The 22,019-nt window shown below is 35.3% G+C and overlaps 2 protein-coding genes across 6 annotated transcripts; both read right to left on the minus strand.

The window, feature by feature from the left end:
* Positions 1 to 951: 951 nt before the first annotated feature.
* On the minus strand, positions 952 to 10,816 carry LOC103961745 (transcription initiation factor TFIID subunit 4b). Of its 5 annotated transcripts, XR_007254833.1 has the most exons (16): positions 10,565 to 10,816; positions 10,271 to 10,463; positions 10,040 to 10,145; positions 6,407 to 6,954; positions 6,234 to 6,329; positions 5,161 to 6,156; positions 4,196 to 4,320; positions 4,003 to 4,090; positions 3,753 to 3,888; positions 3,500 to 3,555; positions 3,363 to 3,419; positions 3,135 to 3,275; positions 2,921 to 2,986; positions 2,573 to 2,837; positions 1,079 to 1,373; positions 952 to 980 (listed from the first exon to the last, which is right to left on the minus strand). XR_007254833.1 is itself a non-coding variant. In XM_009374333.3 (15 exons), exons 2-15 carry the CDS (start codon positions 10,310 to 10,312, stop codon positions 1,198 to 1,200), a joined length of 2,898 nt encoding a protein of 965 aa, XP_009372608.2. In that variant the 5' UTR covers positions 10,313 to 10,463; positions 10,565 to 10,816; the 3' UTR covers positions 957 to 1,197. The 5 variants fall into 5 exon arrangements, 4 of the variants coding, with proteins under 4 accessions (XP_009372608.2, XP_009372609.2, XP_048430857.1 ...); XM_009374333.3 differs by having other exon boundaries at positions 957 to 1,373; XM_009374334.3 differs by having other exon boundaries at positions 957 to 1,373; positions 5,161 to 6,138; positions 10,565 to 10,815.
* Positions 10,817 to 13,277: 2,461 nt separating this feature from the next.
* LOC103961797 (MLO protein homolog 1-like) lies at positions 13,278 to 19,190 on the minus strand. The gene is made up of 14 exons (XM_009374409.2): positions 19,065 to 19,190; positions 18,884 to 18,941; positions 18,369 to 18,634; positions 18,125 to 18,241; positions 17,159 to 17,219; positions 16,697 to 16,782; positions 16,451 to 16,525; positions 15,710 to 15,798; positions 15,560 to 15,609; positions 15,361 to 15,401; positions 14,929 to 15,102; positions 14,161 to 14,196; positions 13,933 to 14,061; positions 13,278 to 13,667 (listed from the first exon to the last, which is right to left on the minus strand). Exons 1-14 carry the CDS (start codon positions 19,188 to 19,190, stop codon positions 13,278 to 13,280), a joined length of 1,698 nt encoding a protein of 565 aa, XP_009372684.1.
* Positions 19,191 to 22,019: the final 2,829 nt, after the last annotated feature.

The raw sequence follows: 22,019 nt of genomic DNA on the forward strand, positions 1-22,019 counted from the left end.
TGTTTGAAGCTTTCGGCTCTAGCGGCGACGTGGTGAGGCTAGAGATTGGTCTGTTTGACTATCTTACAACAGCACAACCCTAAGTTATTTTCTTGCTGGCCTTGATCCTGTGTTCTGTGAGTGACATTCTTAGGAAGACACCAGTGCCCGGGATTGAAGAATGATACAACATAATCCGATGCGAAGCCCAACGACAAGTCACTATGCTTGGAACCAAAGCTTTGGCAACGGGACATGGTCTCTAAGACACCGTCCGCTACAGCTTCTCGTTAATCCCGCATTGAAAAGGCATACAGAAGAAACATGCTTCAAACTCCCTGGTTTCCCCTGGTTTCCTGGAGTGGATTGTTGTACAATTCAATTGTACCATGTGGATGATTTGGCATCAGGGCGTGTCAATCAGCTTCGTAGTGGTGACAGGAACAAGATCAAGACAATTTCGATATGCCATCACCGACTGAGACATGCATTTTTTGGTCATTTAAGAAAGTTACTCTCGTCATTATTTAGTGATGTTTCAAACTATACATTTTAATGTAGTGATTGTATTTTAGCTGAAAGCCATCGTGCTTCGTACTAGTTAAGATTCAATAAAATAACCACACCATTTGAGTTAATACATTCCGACGTGTGGGCCCCTCCTCTGTTACTACACAACACAGAATACGTTGGTTTGTAATATTTACGGGCCTCTACCATTGACCGTTTCGGGAAAATTGGAAGGGACCCTATACCCCTGTTCCAATTTGTAAACAGGCGCGACCTCGTCTTCGTAAAAGTCGTCGCATCGATCAAACCTCCAGTACAACTCCACAGCTCTTCGACTCGAATCATGGTGTCGGGGCAACGGTCCAAATTTATTCAAATAAGATTTTTCGTATTCCACAATTTCCAGATCCAAACCCAATAACTAATCAAAGCTTGAATTAAACACGAATTGGATGAAACCCAGAAGATGAAAAGAGGGTTACGCATTGGAACTGCATGATAAAATAACACAAATAAAGGGAAGAATAGTAAAACCATCATCGGCCAGCTTTGCCAACAACAATAAAAGCTTATGGTTCAGCAAACTTACCAACACCACCATAATTACATTTACAACCAAATGAATGGGAAGAATAACAACTCCGGAAAGCACAGGTTCCGCGGGCATTCTGATAGGCGGGGTTGCTAGAAGGTTTCAAACTTCTACCTTTATTCACCAGTGGTGTTAGATTGAACTCTCTCAAACAAGCGATATATCAGAGTAGATCTCGACATCTGAGGTTCTCTCTCTAGGACAGCAATCACATCCTTAACAGATATACTACGAGCCACCTTCGTTTGAGGCACATTAACTTGGTTCTTTCCACATTTTCTAATAGTCCCAGCTACGGAAAATAATTTAAATAAATTAATATATAGCTCAAACATGCCTAATGAGAATAATTGTCCAAAATATAAAAAGAAGAAAGAATAGAAAGAACATATAATTAGCGAAGAGAATGCAGAAGGTCTCAAGTTAGAAGAGAAACACCGCCAGCCTCAAGCTTCCGTAATATCCTATCCACAGCCTCCACAGTGTTGAAAATTTAATGGGCATATAGCACTTTATATGCTTTTGTATTTTGATTACTTCATACCTAGGGATATGCTTGTAAATGCAACTCAGGATATGCTAATTAAGGCACTTAAATACAATGACTATTTAAATTATGTTACTTGTGCAGAACCAAGGTGACGCAGGGCAAAAGCGTTAAGCTAATGGCCATCTGTTGTAGTGGTGTCAAATCACAGAGGAAAAATTCCGGCAATATATAGAAAAATAGAGATAGAAGGCAAAACTGAAGTTGGAATGAAGATACTTGAGTTCTAGGGAAAACGGGACCCAAAAGATCATTTTAATATGATTTTCTGGAATAAACTTATAAAAACTGCATGTACAAAGCGTCTTGATAGATTAGTTATACTAGGACAATAACCAAAACACTTAATAAATCCTACCCCTCCTAAGTATTTAAAAATGTCACATGACCCATGAGAAAGATAAGGGATATAACTTAGGGTATGTTTTAACGAAGGAATGGGTATGAGAAGGAATGGCATGGGATGAAGAAACCCCCCTTGGTTATCGCATACCTTCATTTTTCAGATATTGTCAACCCAAAATCAATGGGACCCACCTACTTTTTTCATTCCGGTGGTTGTTAATAAACACACGAACAAGAATGGTACCCATTCCTTATCATCTACCAAAACACAAGAGGCTAAAGAAGTGAAAAAGAGAAGAAAATAACTAAAATCCCAAACTAATTAGAACCCTAGCCTAGTTGGCTAGCTGGCCCTATTAGCAGTCTTGTAAAGCCTTTTAGACACTCCTGGTGCAGGCATTCTCTACTAGCATCAATCTCATGACCTTTGCCAATATAATTCATATTAGCACTGACACAGTAGTACAGTACCAACTACAGTGGCATACTCTATAGTACTTCGAATCTTGTTTGGTGCAGCAGTATCCCAGGTAATGGCTATGGATACTACAAACTATAAAATCAAGATCAGACAAATGTTCAAGCTTAATGAAACTTACCAGCTGAAGCAACAGGAGTTCCACCGCTCCTTTTCTCTGCTTCTTGATTGTCCTTCATAGTTCTTCCAGCTGATAATGTAGGCTTGCGGTTTACATCTTTACCTGGCTGGGACCCAGATGCTACATCAATCCCACCTTCACGTTTTTGCCGGGCTTGCTCAGCCATAAGTTGCCATTTTGACAACATGTCATCTCCTCCAACAGCAGCTCGGGCAGCAACATTTGCTGCTGTTGTCCTCATTTTGTCATCTTCCTCTTTGTTTGGCTATCAAATAGAAAGTTACAGAAGATTAATTTCTCTATTTATTGTAGAGGTAAGCATATAAATGCTGTTCAGGATTTTAATACCTTAAATGATTTCGAACGACCTTCATCTTTGTCCTTATCACCATCAACTCCGTTGCTAACCTCAGGCTGTATGTAGTCAAATCAAATACTTATGAAAAATAAAACACACCTACACTCCTACAAAAATATTTTGTGTGTGTGTTTAGCACACTAGCAGTTTACACCATGGTTGCCTAGTAAGAATAGCAATGTAGGATGCATACAAGATACTCACTTCATTAAGCTTTCGAAGCTTTTCTGCCTCGGCTTGCTTTTTTTCAAATTCTTCCCTGGCATTCTGGTTGAGATTCATAACTTGCTGCCGAACATCAGAGGTAATAATAGTGCAGTGTCTCGGCTTCTCAGCATCAACTCGCTAGCGGAAGGAGATTCACTCAAAGTCAGGAATTATTATGATGCAAGAGAATTCATGTTCAGCAGAAGGAAAAAATAAAAAACAAACCTGCTTTGACAGTCTGATCAGATTATTTATTAGTCCCCTCATTCTTTCCTCCACACACTGAAGATTCATTTGTCTTAAGAGTTAGATAACATGGAAGTTTATCACAATAGAAAAGAATATAGCAGCTAGCACCTCACCAGTGACAAGCACCGCTCCACATCATTGCTTACACTTTTCAATCCACATTTGATCACTGCAAGACCAACCAGCATAAATTCCAGATCAATTTCCTTTGTGAGATGAACAAATATGGAATTTTAACATGGGAACTGTTATTGGCACTCCAAAAAGGCAAAATATGCCTTATACAATTATAAAAAGTGCAGGATGACTTTTTGGTGTGCCAAGCGCCCTTTCAACATCTAAATGATAAAAAGATAGTGTCTTAACTAATTTCTGCCAACTTTTTCTGCAAGGGTTCCTTCTGCAAAATCAACCTCTCTTCTTCTTCTTGCACAAACTTTCGAGATGCTTCTGAAGCTCGACTATCCTCCTTGGGCCCAGAAAACAGCTGCTCTTCCTCTTCCTGTTTAAATCAAGAATTCAAAAGGTTCTGAGCATGTTACTTAAAGAGAGAAACTGTTCATTTAATTAGCTTATCCTCCATAGTAAGATGATTTGAAAGGACACAATACTGTACCCTAAGATTAACTCCACTAACAGCAGTCACATCATTCAGTTGTTCAATGCTTTGATCCAAAAAGGTCCCGGATACCTTTTGCTTCTTACTGAAAAAGATCCAAATGTGTAAGGGTTTAACAGAAAGTTATGCTGAAGAAGCAATGAAATCAATCATCCACAAGATACGACACAACAATATGGATTTATTTTACCTTGACGGAGGTGGAGAAGAACCAAGTGCTTCAAGAGGCTTCTTTTGGCCAACAGAAGGCTTTTTTGGAGGTGCTCTATTACTAATCCCAGCAGGAGAAGTTCCAGAGGGTATTCGATGGCCTAACTGGCATAAATAGATAAGTACGAAAATGAAAAGACAATCAACATATCAAGTAACACATGATTTTATAAAATACATACATTTCAGCACAAAGCAAATGAGGCAAAAATGGATTCAACATGAAATTAGTCCATCCAACCATTTTTTCATGTTACATTTTAAGGCTGGGACTGATTGTGATGTAAAAGTAGAACAATAACCAGAATTTAGAATATAGACAGGGATTCCAGAACAAAACTAGAACTAGGATTCAAGATACGAGAAATACAGGAACTTTAAGACTAGAAGACAGAAAGAAATAGATAGGCCGACAAGAATCCAAAAAAAGATACAGGATTAGAAACAGAACTGTTGAGAAGAAGATCAAGATGGAATAGACTCAGAGACCAAGATACTCGGGGAGAAAATTTGTTTAATCAATCATTCAAGTCTGTCTATAGAACTACAAAGCACATTAATAAAGTAATCCTAAATCTACTAGGAACAAGAAAGTAATCTTAATTCTATTACAAACTGGAAACTAAATAATATATAAATGAAGTTAAAACAATCCCATTTCAATTCCCTAACCCGTCCAGCATCAGAGAGGCACAATAAAACAACATAATGTGGCCACAAAGCATATTGTTATGGATTAACATATAACAAAGCCTGCGCAAGTGGATAAATTACAAGACACTGTAACAAAATAGAATAACTCTTGTTTTTCCACAATTAGTTTTAAATAGAGTACTACTTAACAACATAACAATGCATATTTAGCAGAGAACCATAGATGAGTCAGCAACACGACATAACAATGCATATTTAGCAGAGAACCATAGATGAGAAGAATGAAAGTACCAAGACATTGGGATCAGCTTGCGTTGTTACGGAAGAAGAAACAGAATTCGGGGGCACTGTGCTTGTAGAAGATGAAGCCCCAATGCTTACAGATGCTGGAAACCCCATTCTTGAAGATTGCTTATCTAACGGCTCGTCCATTGAAATTCCAGGTGACCCATTCCCCTGTTCAAGTTTCGCAGCAGAAGGCAATTCCTGTGAATTAGATAATGGGGGTTTGTGCTGCTGCTCGGCAGTCTGATCAGTCAGTTCCTGTTTTGCAAAAGGAATTGATGACAAAGGACCAGAATGTGGCTCTTTATTTGAGGATTGCCAAGGAGCTATATTCTGTTGTAAAGTTGAATTATTTGTAAAGTGCGAAAGAGATCCACCCTGCAGTCTACTAGGGTCCTTCATCGAATTTTGCCTCTCCAAATTGGACACACCCATGACGTTCCCTCCCTTTGCTTCCCCACCTGACTGAGCTGAACCCATGCTTTGATGTTGTGGTATTTGTCTAAGTTGTGAATCATGAGGTTGCTGTTTGAGAGGCAATGTATTGATACTTGTCCCCGTATATGGGTGATAATTACCACCAGTGCTTCCATACATGGAATAGGATGATTGTGGATACTGCAACTGTTGTTGCTGTTTATTAAGTATTTGCATAGGACCTGATGAGCGCTCCCTTTCTTGATTCCCAGCTACCACACTAGAAGAAGACATTTGGCTTACTTGCATTCCATGAGAGTCTGACTGACGTTCTGCCTCCCGCAGTTTTTTAGCACTGTTTTCAATGACTGAATGGCTTGAATCAGACTGCAGTTGAACTGTTGAAGATGGAATGTGCGATGGGTCTGTCGGAGAGTTGGTGCCTCTCTGATTAAGTGCAAATGAACGAGGATCAGCGAACTGTGTGGAACCTGCACTAGCGGATGGCATCCTAGGAGACTGTTGCTGCACTGAAGCCTGAGGCAGTAACTGGTGTTTAGGACCTGGCTGCAAAGTTTTTGTATGCTGGTTTTCAGTTTATCAAAAAAGGATACATTATAACATTTTTCAAATTATATTAATTAAACCCATGATACACATACCTGCGATTGTACTTTCATTACTGCCAATTTGAGCATCTGGTCCCCAACAACACTTCTAATGTGCCGAACAAAAGCGTCTTTTGAGATTTCATTATTCTAGAATAGAGAAACAGTCAAAAACCAGAAGATTTAATAAAACACCCAACACCTTGATATAGAAGTGTAGGACCAACCTTGAGTTTGCCAAATAGAGTATTAAGTTGCATGGCCCTGTCCTTATCAAGCTGGGGCAATAGGACAGGTAGTAACAGGCCAAATGGTACTTGTTTACTACGATTCATTGGGTTGCTTGGCTGCTCAGTGATCATTGACTGTTGACTGCTCATCCTCTGAAGCTTTAAGTACTGAGATTCGCTTTGCGAAGTAGATGTAATGTCCTGCTCCTGTTTGGAGACGGGAATTTTTCCAGAAATCGGCGTGCCAGTTGTTTCATGTACCTGGAGGGATTTTTGTTCTGCTTGCCCTTGTTGAAGATCACCTTGGGGTTGCTTCTGGGACAAAGAAAAGTGACTAAGTTCCTGTGAGGCATCACTTTTTAGCTGCATATTTTCAGCAACAGATCCTTGTTGCTTTAGCTCCATTTCATATGAATGCAGTTCTCGTGGTTGTGCAATTTTTTCGTCATGTTGCATTTCGCAAGCTGTACTTTCATCCTGACCAGTTGTTTGGAACTGTGGTAATGGCTGACTAGAAGTATTATTGCTTCCTTGAGACAAAATCGCTGCATTATTCAGTTGCACACATTATTCTGGGTATGAATATATGCAAACTTCATGACAATTAACTAGAGATTATGGGCGCAACAGTTGATATTTTAGGGTCAGAAAATGCCCATAATAAATTGATAATGATGTAATAAGTAGAAGTTGAATAGATTGACAAAATAGAACTAATGGTCAAGGTACATTAATATCAGTGTCAATGGAAATATCGAAGGTTCTACACTGACACTGACAAATATTATTAAAAAAGTGTGGACATTTAAAATAAAGAATCAAATGATGCTTACCTAATTAGTTATCTATAATTTTTACCCAAAAATATTTAGAAAACATTTAGATGCATATATATGAACTTTACATGATTTAAGACAAATATAACGAACAACGGTAATCCTTGTTATTCAGAAAATGTTTCTTTAGGTCTATAATAATGTAATAGAAGTCAACATTTTACCTTTCATGAAGACATCCCCAATTTTTTCATGTAATTTTTTTCATCACGATCTTTTTTAAAAGAACATTACCTTTTTTCTAAGTGAAAAACGACACATTAATACTACAGAAACTACTGGAATCCCTAAGAAAGTTGTTCCATCATCGTTTTTGAACTATCTGTTCAAAATTTGAAACATGATAAATGAACTTCTAAAAGCTATGATCATAATCTTTGGGTCAATCAATGTAAATAAAACTTGTGGCCACTGTAGAGGCAAACTTCAAACTATAGCAACTTACTTTATTTTAGGGAAATAAATTTAACACACCCTTTTTCTCCCCATGAACACCCTGCTTATTTGTGGCGTTTAGACCAAATAAAACAAAGGTGAATCAAGGGGCAAATATAAACAAGTGTGTGGAGAAGGAGAAAAGGGGAGTGCAGAAATCATTTCCCTTATTTTATAGCTGGATAATACTCTGTCCCATGAAAAAAGTGTCTCTGTCCAAGCTCATTTATGACTCCTAAGCTTTGCCCTGATACCACTTTGGATTATAGTACTTCAACTTGTCCAAGCTCATTTATGTTTGCTGATTACTAGTATTCTTTCAAGTAGTGTATTGGGTGATGCATATTTGTTCTGTTCTCTACGTTATATAGTGCATTCATGTTATTATGAGTAAAAATTTCTGGTGTTTTTCCAAAAATGCTGATTGGCTTAAAGAAAAAAAAAAACCCTTGTTCTGGATTTTTCATTTGGTGCTTATAAAACAAGGGTGCTGTTATAGGCACTCCAAAAATCTCACAGTGCACTCCAAACTTTCTATATCTAGGAAGAAAAGGTACACTTATGAGGAGTGCATGAGTTTTTGGAGTGCCAATAACATCACCCTAAAACAAAAGTGAAAAAGATCATACTTCACTCAAAGCGGCTTAACTTCAAGGTCTTTTGGATCTTTGTAAGTAACTAAAGAATGAATTACTTTAGCTGATTACCTTTATATTCTTAAGACAAAATTAAAAGTTTGTCTTTTTTTCATTTCATCTTTAGAAAAGAAAAAAAAATTAACTTCTTTTTCTATTTGAAGTTAGGTTAAAAGAACTATCTTGACCAATCCAGAGAAAATCTGCATCATTTATTCAAAATATGATTCGATCCTTCCATGCAAGTGCAACCCGTAAGAAAAGTCAGAATACCCACATAATTCATGTTCCAACATGGATATGGTGTTTCGGGAAAAAAAAAATGTGGAAGCTCTAAAAAACGGAAGTGTTTAATCAACAACTGGGTATGAAATCTATAAAATATGCACCGTAATGTCTGGCCAATTACATAGGGCCCTAGATAATCCAAAACATACTAATTCAAAATAAGTTGTCATAAGTTTAAGTTCCAGGAGTAAAAGTGAGATATAGAAGAAAGTTTGAGAGGCATTGATGAGAGGAGTACAAGATGAGAATTTCAAGGCATTGACCCTATTGGACACTGACAGAAAGATGAAGATGTTTAGTTTCAATTTTCAATTGATAACCACTTACAGTAGAAGAACCAAGGATCCAAGTAGAAGTAAAGATGGCAAGTTACACTATACGGCTTAAATTAAATAGCGAAGGTAGAATGAGGGTGAAGAGTAACTTCAACTCAACTCTGTCGTAAACCAAAAGAAAAAAGGATGGAAAGTTGCAACCTTTTCCATACTGATGTAAAAAAATGCCTTCTCCAGGACCTTGTTTTCGATAGACTATCATGACTCACAATTAACCAAGCACAAAGAATAAACAAACAACCAAAACACCACACACAAAAGAAAAGGCATACACCATGAACCCAGAATTATAGTGGTTCGGCCAAAACTTGCCTACGTCCACTCCGGTGATTACTGAGATACTCCACTAGTATGAAAGCCCCTTTGGTTTACAAGAAAAACCCCATTTGCTGTTACAAATCCAGGTCTTAATATCTCTTGCCCCTCACACTCTCTCAAAGTGTTTCACTCTACCGTTCATGTTAACAGTCAGTCCCCAACAAGCCTATTTATAGTACATAGACCGATGGTTACATGCCTATTTTCTGATTAAGTTTCCTATTCTATATGGAATAGGAAAGTACACTTTCTTTTTCTGATTAGGCTTCTCAAATTCCTAATCTAAATTGTACAAGGAAACTTAATCTTTCCTAATTCTTTTAGGACAAGAATCTCTGCACCTAGCTTCCCTAATACAATCCTAAACAAATTAGGACACCATCATTCACGAGACAAATTCCTAACACATACAGACCCAAGTTTCGGTCTACAATTTATGGGGTCTGCACAAAATAAAAAATGGAAATGAATACTATCCTTCCTAAGATCATATTTGAATAACTCATGCTGAACACTATTAACATAAAAAGAACCATGCAAGCAGGATCAATTAGAGTGGAAAATCTGACCTAAATTTTGTTCCAAGAGATATTAGAATCGAAACAAAAATCAAGTGGAAAATTGAAGCTTTTCTATCCAATCCAAGATACTCATGCTTTCCAAAAGACAAACACCAAAGCTAACAAATTATGAAAAGTAATAAAATTGTAACAAAGTGTTGAGAGTAATCAGCAAAAGGTTATGATTAAGGTGTTTGAGTGAGAAAAAAGGTTAAGGAGATACCGGAGTCGGAATCAGATGGCTGGGAAGCAGAGGCATCTCCTTCAATGTCCCTATTGAGGGCAGCCTGGAAGGCCTCCACATCCGCCCCCGAATGCATGGTTTCGTCCTTCGCACAATTCAAACCAGAAAAAAGAAAAGAAAAGAAAAGCTTCAAAATTTAACACATGTAGAGACTTAAATTAAGAGCTACAGATGTGACAGAGACACAGAGAGAGAGAGAGAGAAGAGAACCTCATCGTCTTCGAGCAGCTTCTTCATAATGGAGGGGTCCATGATGAGATTAAGATATATGCTGCTGGTTCCCCACTACTCAAAGAATCAAAACCTCTCTCTCTCTCTCTCTCTCTCTCTATATATATATATATATATATATATATATGCTGTTAGCACTGTGAAGGCAATCGAGCACGGCCACAAAGGCAACCTGTAGATTTAGAAGAAAAAAAGCAAAGGAGTTATCGAAAATAAGATGGTCATAGAAAGACAAGCAACGAAGCAATTGAATTGGAGCTGCAACGGATTTACCTCTCCAATTCAGCAAATGTTGATATTTACAGCCACATCAATCAAGCATCGACTATCGAAGAAGAAGAAGAAGAGAAGGAGGGAGGGCGGCCGGCCGGCTGCGTAACTGGGTCCCACAGCTCGCGGGTGAGGAATTGAACAGAAAAAATCAAAGCAAGGAAGAAGAAGAAGTGAAAGAAAAGAATTCAAAACACTGATTCTGTTTAATCGAAGAAGGAGAAGGAGTAGAAGAGCAAATCAAAAGGAGGAATGGAGGAGGAGGAGGAGAGAGGGCTGTTAAAGGGTTAACACGCGGTTGGGCTCTGCGTCTCACAGATGGGCCGGGGGTTGGCTTTGGAGGTGGGCTATGGGCTGTTGCATTTAATTTTATTTTATGGGCTGGGTTTGGTTTTTTTTGTTATGACCTCCACTGCTTATGACTTGGTCGATAAAACCGGTGAAATTGAAATTCGTCTCGGTGATTTTCGGAAGGATCGGGTAGGAAACAAGGTTTTTAATAGAGTTCATTGATGCAATGTCAATAGTGCTCTTTTCGTGTTTGTTTGAATGTGCTTTTAAAATTATTGAAAGCGTTTTTAGTGAAAATGTTTTTAGAACCAATCCTTAGTAAAAAAAGCAAGTAAATTCTGGAAAATCACTTAAAGTGCTTCCTAGAATAAGCACATAACTAGTGGTTCTTGCAGAAAGCACTTTACGTGCTTTTGGAACCAAAAAACATTTTCACTAAAAGCGCTTTCAGTCATTTTAAAAGTACATACAAACAAGTTCTTATTTATGTTGTGGAAGTTCTTCAGAGTCTATTGTGAATTTGTTTCGTGATTGTGCCCATGTGATTTGCTTTCGGCTTGCTAGTCTCTTGGACCTACGATCGAGTGGATATGGCAAAAATTTATTACAAAAGATTAAATGATGTTGATCAAAAGACGCAAGATAGAGCAATGTTATACTTACAATCTATTTGTACCACGGTCTTATAATCTTAGATGGCATTCAATGTGAAATTTTAGATGGATAGCCACATTATTTAAAACAAGGGGCATTTAGATTCAGGTCCAAAAAATCAGCTACTTTTGGATTGAGTCCAGTTAGATATTCTTCCTAGTTTAGGTCTAATTGATCTCATCTTATTCCCGTTTTGCCCTTTATAGTAAAAATAAATATATATTTAAATTTCCTAATTTATGTATTATTTACTCAAATTTGAATTTCAAAATTTGATTCTTCGAATTCCTCAGTCTAGCCACAATTTAAGGAAAAAAAATTTAAAAGTAAGTTCATGTGTATGACTATAAACCCACGACTTAAGTTGAAATGAATGATATATATAAAACATATGAAAAAACCTATGAACAAAAACCTGTGATATAGGTAGACTATGAACAAAAACTTGTAATATAAGCAATGAACAAAAACCTATGGTATAGGTAGATAAATACTTTTAATTTGAATTAGAATATCAAGAATTAATGTGTGTGTGCACTATTAATCCATGGTATAAGGTAGATAGAACAAGATAACCTATGATACAGGTAGATAAACACAATTAACTTGAGACAAATTATCAATAATGTGTGATAGGTAGATAATACAATTTATCCATGACACAGGTAGTATAAAACACACAGAGGTAGATAAGAAAAAAGATGTGATATATATACCAAGAAGATCCATAGAAAATGATGAATAACAAGATGATGCTAAGGGAGTAAAACACGAAGAGGTTTAGAATAGAAAAAAAAAAAAAAAAAAAAAAAAAGAACAGAGAAACATGGAAAAAAAAAAAAAAAAAGAATTAAAGCATACAAGATTGGCTAAATTCTACAAATCAAACCAACAATAGAAATTTGAGGTTGGACATCTTTGATCATCTACGCTTGGGAGCAGGGAGGAGGGAAAAAAAGAAGATATCATGAGGGATGAGAAGGAGACATCGTGAGGGAGAAAGAGAAGGAAGAATAGGAAACGTTTTAAAGAGAATTAAATTCCTATACTTAATCCGATCATTAAGCATAAGATAATCCTATGAACAAGGATTAAAAATCATCATAAATATAAAAAAAGTAATAATATATTAATTACTTAATTAGTCAATTTAGGGATAAATTTGGCAAGAGAATAAAAATAAGTTGATGTGTACAATGAGCCATTGGACCTAAGTCAATAATCAAGCAAAATTGGACTATACCTCATAAAGGCTCACAAAATTGGACTCATGTCAAATTTTCCCTTAAACACAATCGATTTTTTAATTTAATTAGAAATTAAAAACCTAAAGAAAAATAAAAAATAAAAAGAAACCCTAAAACCTAGCAATGTGAAGCCCGTTTGCTTCTGTCGTCCTCCTCATCCCTTCCCCTCCTCCTTCCTTCCTTCCTTCGCATACCCTTTCATAGTCACCATTTTCATAGTCAATATCACTACCTTATTATTCTATGGAACATCAATCGATATGTAAATATGCCAAGAATAAATATAAAAAGCTAAGGATATTAAACTACATGCAAAGTCTAATATATATATCGTTATACAAACAAGTTCTTTTGAACATCATCTAACTTTAAGGGTTGATCAACAAGTATATTGTACATCAAAATGACTTGGAGTATTTACTCATAAACTCAAAGTTAGAGTTCGAATGTTCACATCCGCTCTATCCTCTTTTGTATAAAATTTGAAGAGTACTTAATTATTCATTGTTTTAAGGACAAAAATATCAAGGTCGACTAGCAAATGTAAAATCAACAGTATGTGATCCTTCTTTCATTTCTATTGCTGTTGCAGGTTGGTCTCCTTGTCTTCTAAAACCATTCCCTTCATGTGCGGAACCTTCCATCTCCGAGAGCTCAGCGTCAGATTGGTAAGATCTTGGGGAATTGAGGACGCTTTCAAGGTCGGATTGATTGGACCTGAGCTTTTGGTTGTGAAGCAGATGCAAGGGTGATGTACCCCGACTTGGGGTATTTTCCCCGCTTACAAATCCTGAGGAAGAAGCATCTCCTTTAGTATTCCTCAACTTCTTTCTTTGCTTTGCAGCCTTTTGCCAGTTCTTAAGAGCCTTCGCCGTTTGCTCCTCAAAAATTGCTTTCTTCATATGAGATCCCATCTGCAATTTAACATAATATGCATGCATGCATGCATGCATACACATAGGTTACTAAATAAAATATAAAATTCTTAATTTTGAACAATAAAGGGCAAAAAGAAACGTCTTTTTTTCTTTTTTTCCTTTGGAAATTAAAGTTGAAACTTTTAATCAAATTCCTCAAATTTAGAGGCTGTTATTTGAAAGAGTCCTCACTTAACTAGCTGGTGTAATATATGGTCGAATCAAAGCATGAAGAAATGTTACAAAAGGGCAGTTAACTCACTTGTGTAATCAAACAATAAAGAGGGAAGGTAATGTAACTGCATAGGATCTGTAGGGCTACCCCAAGGAAAACCCTTATCAATATCAGAGGCAAGTTGTCGTGGAAGCATGATGTGAACCCAAATTCAGACTGCATCCATACATATATAAATATTAGTTATAGTATATACATAGTTGGGAGGTGCAATAAGATATAAATATAATTTTATATGGGATTGTGGTAACTTACAGATATCCAGACGAAGTACGCCATTTGGAATGCGTTCTGTGCAACAAAAAAATGAGTTCTTAGATATCATATTGGGCGGTAGCTTCTTATACGACTATATACATATGGGGTTAGATTGAACGACACAAGCTTTTCACACATTTTGACACAAATTTTGTAGGCTCACTTTGTAATGTATTTCAACCATTCGAATTGTTCATATTTTAGTACATATTTATAGATCATGTTTGCAAAAAAAAAAATTAGACAAATCCAAAAACTAAACATGCAAAAAATCATGGTTCATTAGATAAAATTGAAATGAAATGTATGCAATCAAACAACTAAGTACTATTGATTTAATCGCTTTCTGGCATGGATATTTCTTTTAAAAGAGAATCCAAAAAATAAATTGTTCCAATTATTAAACCACATCACAAATTTAGAAGAAGCATTCTTATCTTGTTGTTTTTTTTTTTTTGTCAAAATTCTTATGTTATTGTTTGATGACTGAATGTTTTGTTGTTGGAGATCCAACGACCGCTATTCAAAATTTCAATCTTTTTTTATTTAATTCTTATAGAGATTCTAATTCTTCAATTGAAGTACTTTTAGGACCCCTAAGATTCCCCTGACAACCTAAAAGAGTCTTTTAAAGTAGTGGTGGAGACCCTATTACCTTAGGGTCTTCCATTGTATATGCCTAAGAAGCTTAATTTTGTAAGATAATTTGCCTAAAAGAAGATGATAGGTAATTTGACATGAAAAAATAACCAACTCTAAGCTTACCTGAAATAATGTAAAATGAATTAAGAGAAGAGTCCACTCAGGTCGGTTAAACCAAAAGTACTTGTTGTTTGGCTCCACAACGGGAGCGCCTTTAACAACTGTATTCCGATCATGCATTTCTTGAGCCATCTCCACGATGATAAGCTCAAGCTTTGTACCTACCAGAAGAAGAATCTGCACGAACAAAATTAAATAATTATTAATCAGATCATCTCCATATATAAAAGATGAGAATATGAACAGGAACTTGCAGCTAGCACACTACAGAGCTTTGTACTTCCGCTTTCGAAAAACTAAGGGATTGTTTGGTATCTTTCTTGAAACTAATGATTACTACATAGTTTAATTGCATTCATTTTCAAATTGAATACCAAACAACATATAATATATATTAACTCGATCGTTGCTAATGTGATGATATCATTGTCTTACAATGAGAGGAGCCAACGACAACCAAGTGAGCGTGTACCATTCTGTTGCATTAACAAAGTAGAACAAGATACCAATTGATCAGTATTTAACGATATTCGATTTTCATGGCCAGTAAGAAATCAAAATGTGCGGTTCATGATCTTGGTCTGTGTGTGCTAAAGAGAAGCAGCTTAGAGAGATAGAGAGGGAAAGAGATTACTGTAAACGTTTAGAAGCAAAAAAACGACGGCAAAAATCCATAGTGGTAAACTGCATGCAAAATAAAGAAATTAAATAATTAATACGTTGTTATTAGCGTAAGAACATTATCAAGAAGTTAACAAACACATCATATATTTAGGAGAGAGACCTGATTCCCACGACGACCTTAAAGTCATCTTCCATGGATCTCTTAATATACTTATGGAAGTCAAATTTGCTATTTGGAGCAAAATGTGCCTGCATGCATGCATTAGCCTATTAATGCCAGAAAGAGAGCGAGCAAGGTTCGACAAATGAGTGCATACTAATTTTGAAAAAATAATAATAATAATGCTACACTTAATACATTTTTTTTTATATTTTTTTTGTATCAACTCTCTAATATAGGTAAAGCCTACCAACACACATAGGTCTAATATGGTAAAAGTAATGTGGAGACCGTTTAGCTATCAATATGTGTCAAACAAATTGGTGCTATGGTAACAAGTAATATCCCTCATGATTAACTGTCAACTTTGTTTGATCCATATGGATGAATAAACGGTCTCCAAATTAAATGAAATTTTCTTAAGATGATCTTTAGATAATGATAAGAATTGAACAATTGAAATTTTGATGTTTGTATAATAAATGATGTCACATTGTTATATAAGTTGAAATGACACTTTAGTTACACGTAAGGTGCCAAGCTGTGGAGAAATGTTTTAGAGTATCCAAAACATGGATCAGTACATCACGTATTATAATAAAAAGGGAGGAACACTTGAAAGAAAAAAAACTCTACTACACTTATATTTTGACAAATAATATACCGACTCAAGCTCCAAAAACACTGAAAAGTTTCTCCAAGCTGTGTCCATGTTACATTTAAGCTTTAATTATTACTTACATTAATAAATCCGTGGCGCATGGTCAAATAGTCCACCCTTGTTACTGAACCAAAGAATTGCCTGAAGAATGCCACCTACAATGCACGAAAGAGGCTCTCATAAGGGGGGAGCTTTGATCAAGGTTTTTTCTTCTTTTTGTTTTTTCGTTTGATTTTTGGTGGGTGTGTGTAGTAATTTAGGACAATTTTCTCAACAAGTTTATCCAAATAACATTACTCAAATATTATACACATGAATCAACTCACAATCCATCTTATTCCAGGCATTGTAGAAAAGCCAGAGTGACGCTTCACAAACGAAGTTTGTCGAGTAAACCTGAATCTTGAAGGATCTGCAACATGATCACTATGTCATTCTCAACTCTTTAATCACATTAGTTTACACTAATTAATAATGTTAAATGTTCTAATATTCGTTGTGGCCAGAAGGCCTATAGAGTAAACCACCAAAAAGAAGCATATGCATATATATACATATATATAGGGAAGTGTTATTGGCACTTCAAAAATCTCATTCTACACTCTTAAGAAGTGTATTTTTGTTTCCTAATATAGAAAGTTTGGAATGTAGAATGAGATTTTTGAAGTGCTAATAACAATTCCCTATATAAATATATATATATATATATATATATATATATATATTACATATATAGAAGTATATATATGTTGGCCAGCAGAATAAACTAAGAAATAAAATATTGATACCATTTGTAAACTGATATTCCAAGGACGATGTCTCTGATTCCCAAGCTTTCCATTTCTTCATCTGGTCAACACTCATACAGTAAGAGCATTGTTAAAGCTGATTAATTGATTTTGATTTTGATTAATTAATTAATTAATTAAGAAATATATAATTGTAATTAACGCTGGCTTTATCGTTTCTTCTTCATCTTCTTTTTGAGGTAGGTGGTCCTCATCTCATATCATGATTTCCATTAATTTTTATGGATGAAGTACTGGCCGGCTGGCCGGATACCAAGCCGCAGAAGAAATTACGAGTAGAGAAGGCCAAATGTAAACATGTTTTGACATACATGATTTCATATTATATGATTGATCCCATTCAACTATTTTACAATATTAATAGGCTAATTAAATAAGATTTTATTTAAAAAAAAATTAATATGCTAATTAAGTATTTTTAAACTTGCAAGTTAGACTACCTCCATCCTCTTGTTAGATTTGTCTGACAGACCAATCTTTATATTGCGAGTGAACTTGGACCATATATATCTCCAGGAAACAATTAACATCATCAATGAGAATTTAAACAGTAATTAGGTTGGCACTTTGGTAAAGGAACATATTTCTTTATGCAAGTTACAACTAGCAGCTTCCAAATATGTTATGCTTGTGCTAAGGTACAAGTTCTGTAGTGGAGAATAAGTGAGAAAAACAGTCGGGGAAAAACGTGAGGTAAAGTTGAAATTGAGTAAGTACCCTTGTTTTTTAAATAAATAAATAAATAAACTAAAACTCGATCCTTTAATTATAGGTTATAATATACATTGAACTCTTTTTTATTGATAAGGAGAATTCTCTTTATACTTTTATATAGATAAAAGATTTAGACACTTACGCGTAAAAAAAATTAAAATGTTTCTTTTACGCAATGCCTGGGTATATATAACCACACCAATAAGTGATGCATATATGGATGGAACTTACTTTGGCCTGCGCAAGTGCCATAGTGATGACACTGTAGAAAACATGAAAAACAGCAAGCACGAAGATGAATATATGCAATTGGTGCATCCCAGATGCAGATATCAATGGTACTTTACCCTGCACAGTACATGCATGGACAAATCAATATGGAAATTATATTTAAAAATTAATTGAAGAGTACACATTATATAGCAACTAATAATGATTAATTACGTGTTGTGTTAATATGTAATTAATGACGTACTCCTGCGCAAGAAGATGAATCTCCTGCACTAGGGGCTAAAACCCGACGCCAGATCACGTTTTCAGCATGTGACAGTAACTTTCGTCGTCGATCATCGTCGCCTCCTCCTTTATTACCTTTATCCTTGCCGCCATTGTCACTATACTTAGACTCGTTTAACTGACACGGAAGCATGGTATCACCATACTTGGTTGAGATGCATATTTTTGGAAGAAATCGTGTTCCAACAGTAAGCAGTAGAGATATGAACCCCAAAAGCATTAGCTCTGCATGCACACACAATATACATATAAGCAAATATTTTCAGTTTCTAACAGAGATATCATCACATATCACAACATGTCATCAGATTATGTAATTAATTAAATTCTTGTTTGAATATATATAAACATGTGTGTGGGCTTGTGGGGAGTGGGTGTGGTGTCTAGAGAGAGAAGACATACGACATAAGAAAAAGAAAAAAAAACTTTAATTAGCATAGTGTATCTAATGATAGTAATTAAATTTGAACTGACCAGCTTTTATTTTCTCCAAAGCTTCAAGCATAGCTTTCTTATTGCGTTTCTGGAACCACTGTCATTGTAAAATTAAATTTTATATACAGTTCTCCATGACCATATATGTATTAGTAAATAACTAATAGTAAGAAATATTTCTGGCATATACTGCACGTGACGTATATACATAGGTACATACCTTTCCAAGAGCATGAATTGCTTGTTCTATGATAACAGAAATAACTATGAAAACTGCACAGGCGATGGCAACAGCCCATGTTGGCGTCTCCTTTAAACTTCTTTCTCCCGCAGCTGCTGGTGCCATGTCTGCCTTAAGAAGCGTTTGAGTATGTACTCGATCTCAATCCCGTTATAAATTAAACAGTACTTCTTACACTTGAATGATCAAACTAATTAATCCTTTCTAGCCAGCTTGGCAACTGTTAAGGATAATGAATGTTAGTATATATATACTAGCTAGCAAAACGACCAGTTCAAATTTCTGGGACAGATTTCCTTTAGCTAGGTTAGGGAGGGAGAGAGAGAGAGAGAGAGAGATCACTTTGTAAATCTATATGTGCTTTGTTAGCTTACGAATTAAATAAGCCAACTTAGTGTGATACAACATATGTGTAGCTCATTTTGGTTAATTCAATATGTATAGAATCAATCCCAAAGCTATATAAACTTGTCACATGCTTAATGTTTGTTTGTGCCTTGTCCTAAATGGTAGGTTATCAGTAGTCCGGTTGTGGAACAATCCACTTCATAGTTTTAAATGTCAAATTAATTGTAAATATGGAACAATTTAAAATATTGCCGGCCGGCTTATTGGAGCCAAAAGGAGAATGCATGCATGACATTTATCTTCACTTAATATTATAGTTTACTGATATTTATCTTCACTTTAAGGGGTAGGTTTGAATCTCTTGAATAACAATTAATTTTAATACGAATTTAGCCCCACACATCTTAGTATAAATATGTATATTGTTGCCTCTTGAAATAAAAAAATAAAAAAATAAAAAAATAAAAAATAAAAAGAAGAAGAAGAAGAAGAAGAAGAATACGCGTATCCGAAAATGATATATGTTGCTAATAAAACCAAAACCTATTAGTTTCATTTTCAATTAAAAAGATTCCTTAAATTTGCTCAAAGAATGTAAGTGACATGGCGGAGAGATATTTCTAAATTTTTATGTTTTCGGAACATGAGTTGATACAACACATATCATGTTATAAGTAGAGAAAAAAATTTTCAAGTGTTTATCTACCTGTATTTTTTTTTTTTCGATAATATAAACTAAAAAATCTAATGAGTATATAAACTCACAATGCACTAATTAATTGTTAGATTGCGCTTATATGCATGTGTAGGCAACTCACAATAGCAAAAGCGTATCTTATTGCAAGCACTTAATTAGAAACAAATGAATTCAGAATAATCTAAAAATGCGACACTTAAGGAGTATTGGAGTAAGGTTGGTTTGGGATTGTGGTGTTTGAAAAAAAAACAGCTTATTAAAAAATTTAGAACATAAAATGTGTTTGGTAAAACAAAAAAATAATTTTTTATTAATTGTTGTCGGTGACAATAAAAAAATAGAAGCAATGTATACCATACTTCTAAAAAAAGTGTTTTTGCTTTCAAAACGTAGTGTTCAGTGCCCATTTTGTAAGATCCCACATCACCCAGGGGAATGGATCTTGTAAGCCTTATATGTATATTTCCATCTCTACCTAGCACGAGGCCTTTTGGGAGCTCACTGGCTTCAGGTTCCATCGGAACTCCGAAGTTAAGCGAGTTCGCCCGAGAGTATTCCCAGGATGGATGACCCCCTTGGGAAGTTGCTCGTGAGTTCCCAAAAACAAAACCGTGAAGGTGTGGTCGGGACCTAAAGCGAACAATATCGTGCTACGGTGGAGTCGAGTCCGGGATGTGGTGGGGGGCCGGGCCGGGATGTGACACATTTAATGAAATTTTCAAATAACAAGTATACTCCCACATAATTTACAAAATTATAACCTTTGCCCCTACATTATTCTTTAAGTGCTACTAGACCCACTCCAGTGTCTTATTTTCCCACCCACATGATAATCCCACCCACCATAGAAAATTAAAAAAGTAAAATGTTATTTCCCCACCCACCATTATTCCCAAAATAATCATAATATATTTTTTTAAATAACTCTAATATATCTTTAAATAATATTATAAATAAATAAATAAAAATAGAAAAAAAAATGAAAGAAAATGCAAGACCTAAGACCTAGACATTCATCATCTCCTTCACACCTAATGCCGCTCTGTAGAGACGCCGGATCCCTAAACCACTCTTCTTCCTCCAAAACCGCAGATCTCACACCCAATTCTCTTTTCTCTCCATTGAAGTTTCTCGCCTTCATCTAGCACACGCCCATTCCTTCCTCCAACCTTTTCGTTGATTCTAACCCAAATCTTTCCCAACCTCTTTCCACCAAAGATATCACACCCCACCCACCATTATTTATTTATTATTTTAAACTTTTTTTTTTTTTTCAAAATTTTAGTACTAAATTAAATAGGGGTTTAAGAGTCTTCTTTTAAAATGATAAATATGTTATTAACTTTTTCATTAAATGGTGGGTGGGGAAATAAGACACCGGAGTGGGAATATCACCACTCTATTCTTTTTGACAATTATTATATCATATTAAATACTATATCATTTTTAGTCATTTAACATAGTTACAACATATAAATAAAAGGTTACCAATATATAACTTTCCAAAAAATGCTTGCATTTCCCCACTGGGGGAATGAGCTCACTCCACTACTTTCAAATAATGTATCTTTTCTATAGAATTTTATAATTGAAGTCGTCCAAATATTTAATCTTCATTAAAAGATCATTCTTACAAAAAAAAAATATGAATCGGAGTTCGTTTAGTCATTCAAAATATATCATATACATTAACAATATATTTACCAATTAAAATATTTATTAATAATTATCTATTTATTTGATATATTTAAATGACTAAACGAATTCTGATTTGAATGATTTTTTGTAATCTTCTAATCAAAATTAAGAAATTGATCGGTGATTATAAAATTTTCACGAAAAAGATATGTTATTTGAAAGCCAGCTCATTCCTCCAAAGGAAGAACGCA

This window comes from the organism of the source record quoted next, unplaced genomic scaffold (genome assembly GCF_019419815.1).
Source record: "Pyrus x bretschneideri cultivar Hongxiangsu unplaced genomic scaffold, Pyrus_bretschneideri_v1 Contig76, whole genome shotgun sequence".
NCBI lineage: Eukaryota > Viridiplantae > Streptophyta > Magnoliopsida > Rosales > Rosaceae > Pyrus > Pyrus x bretschneideri.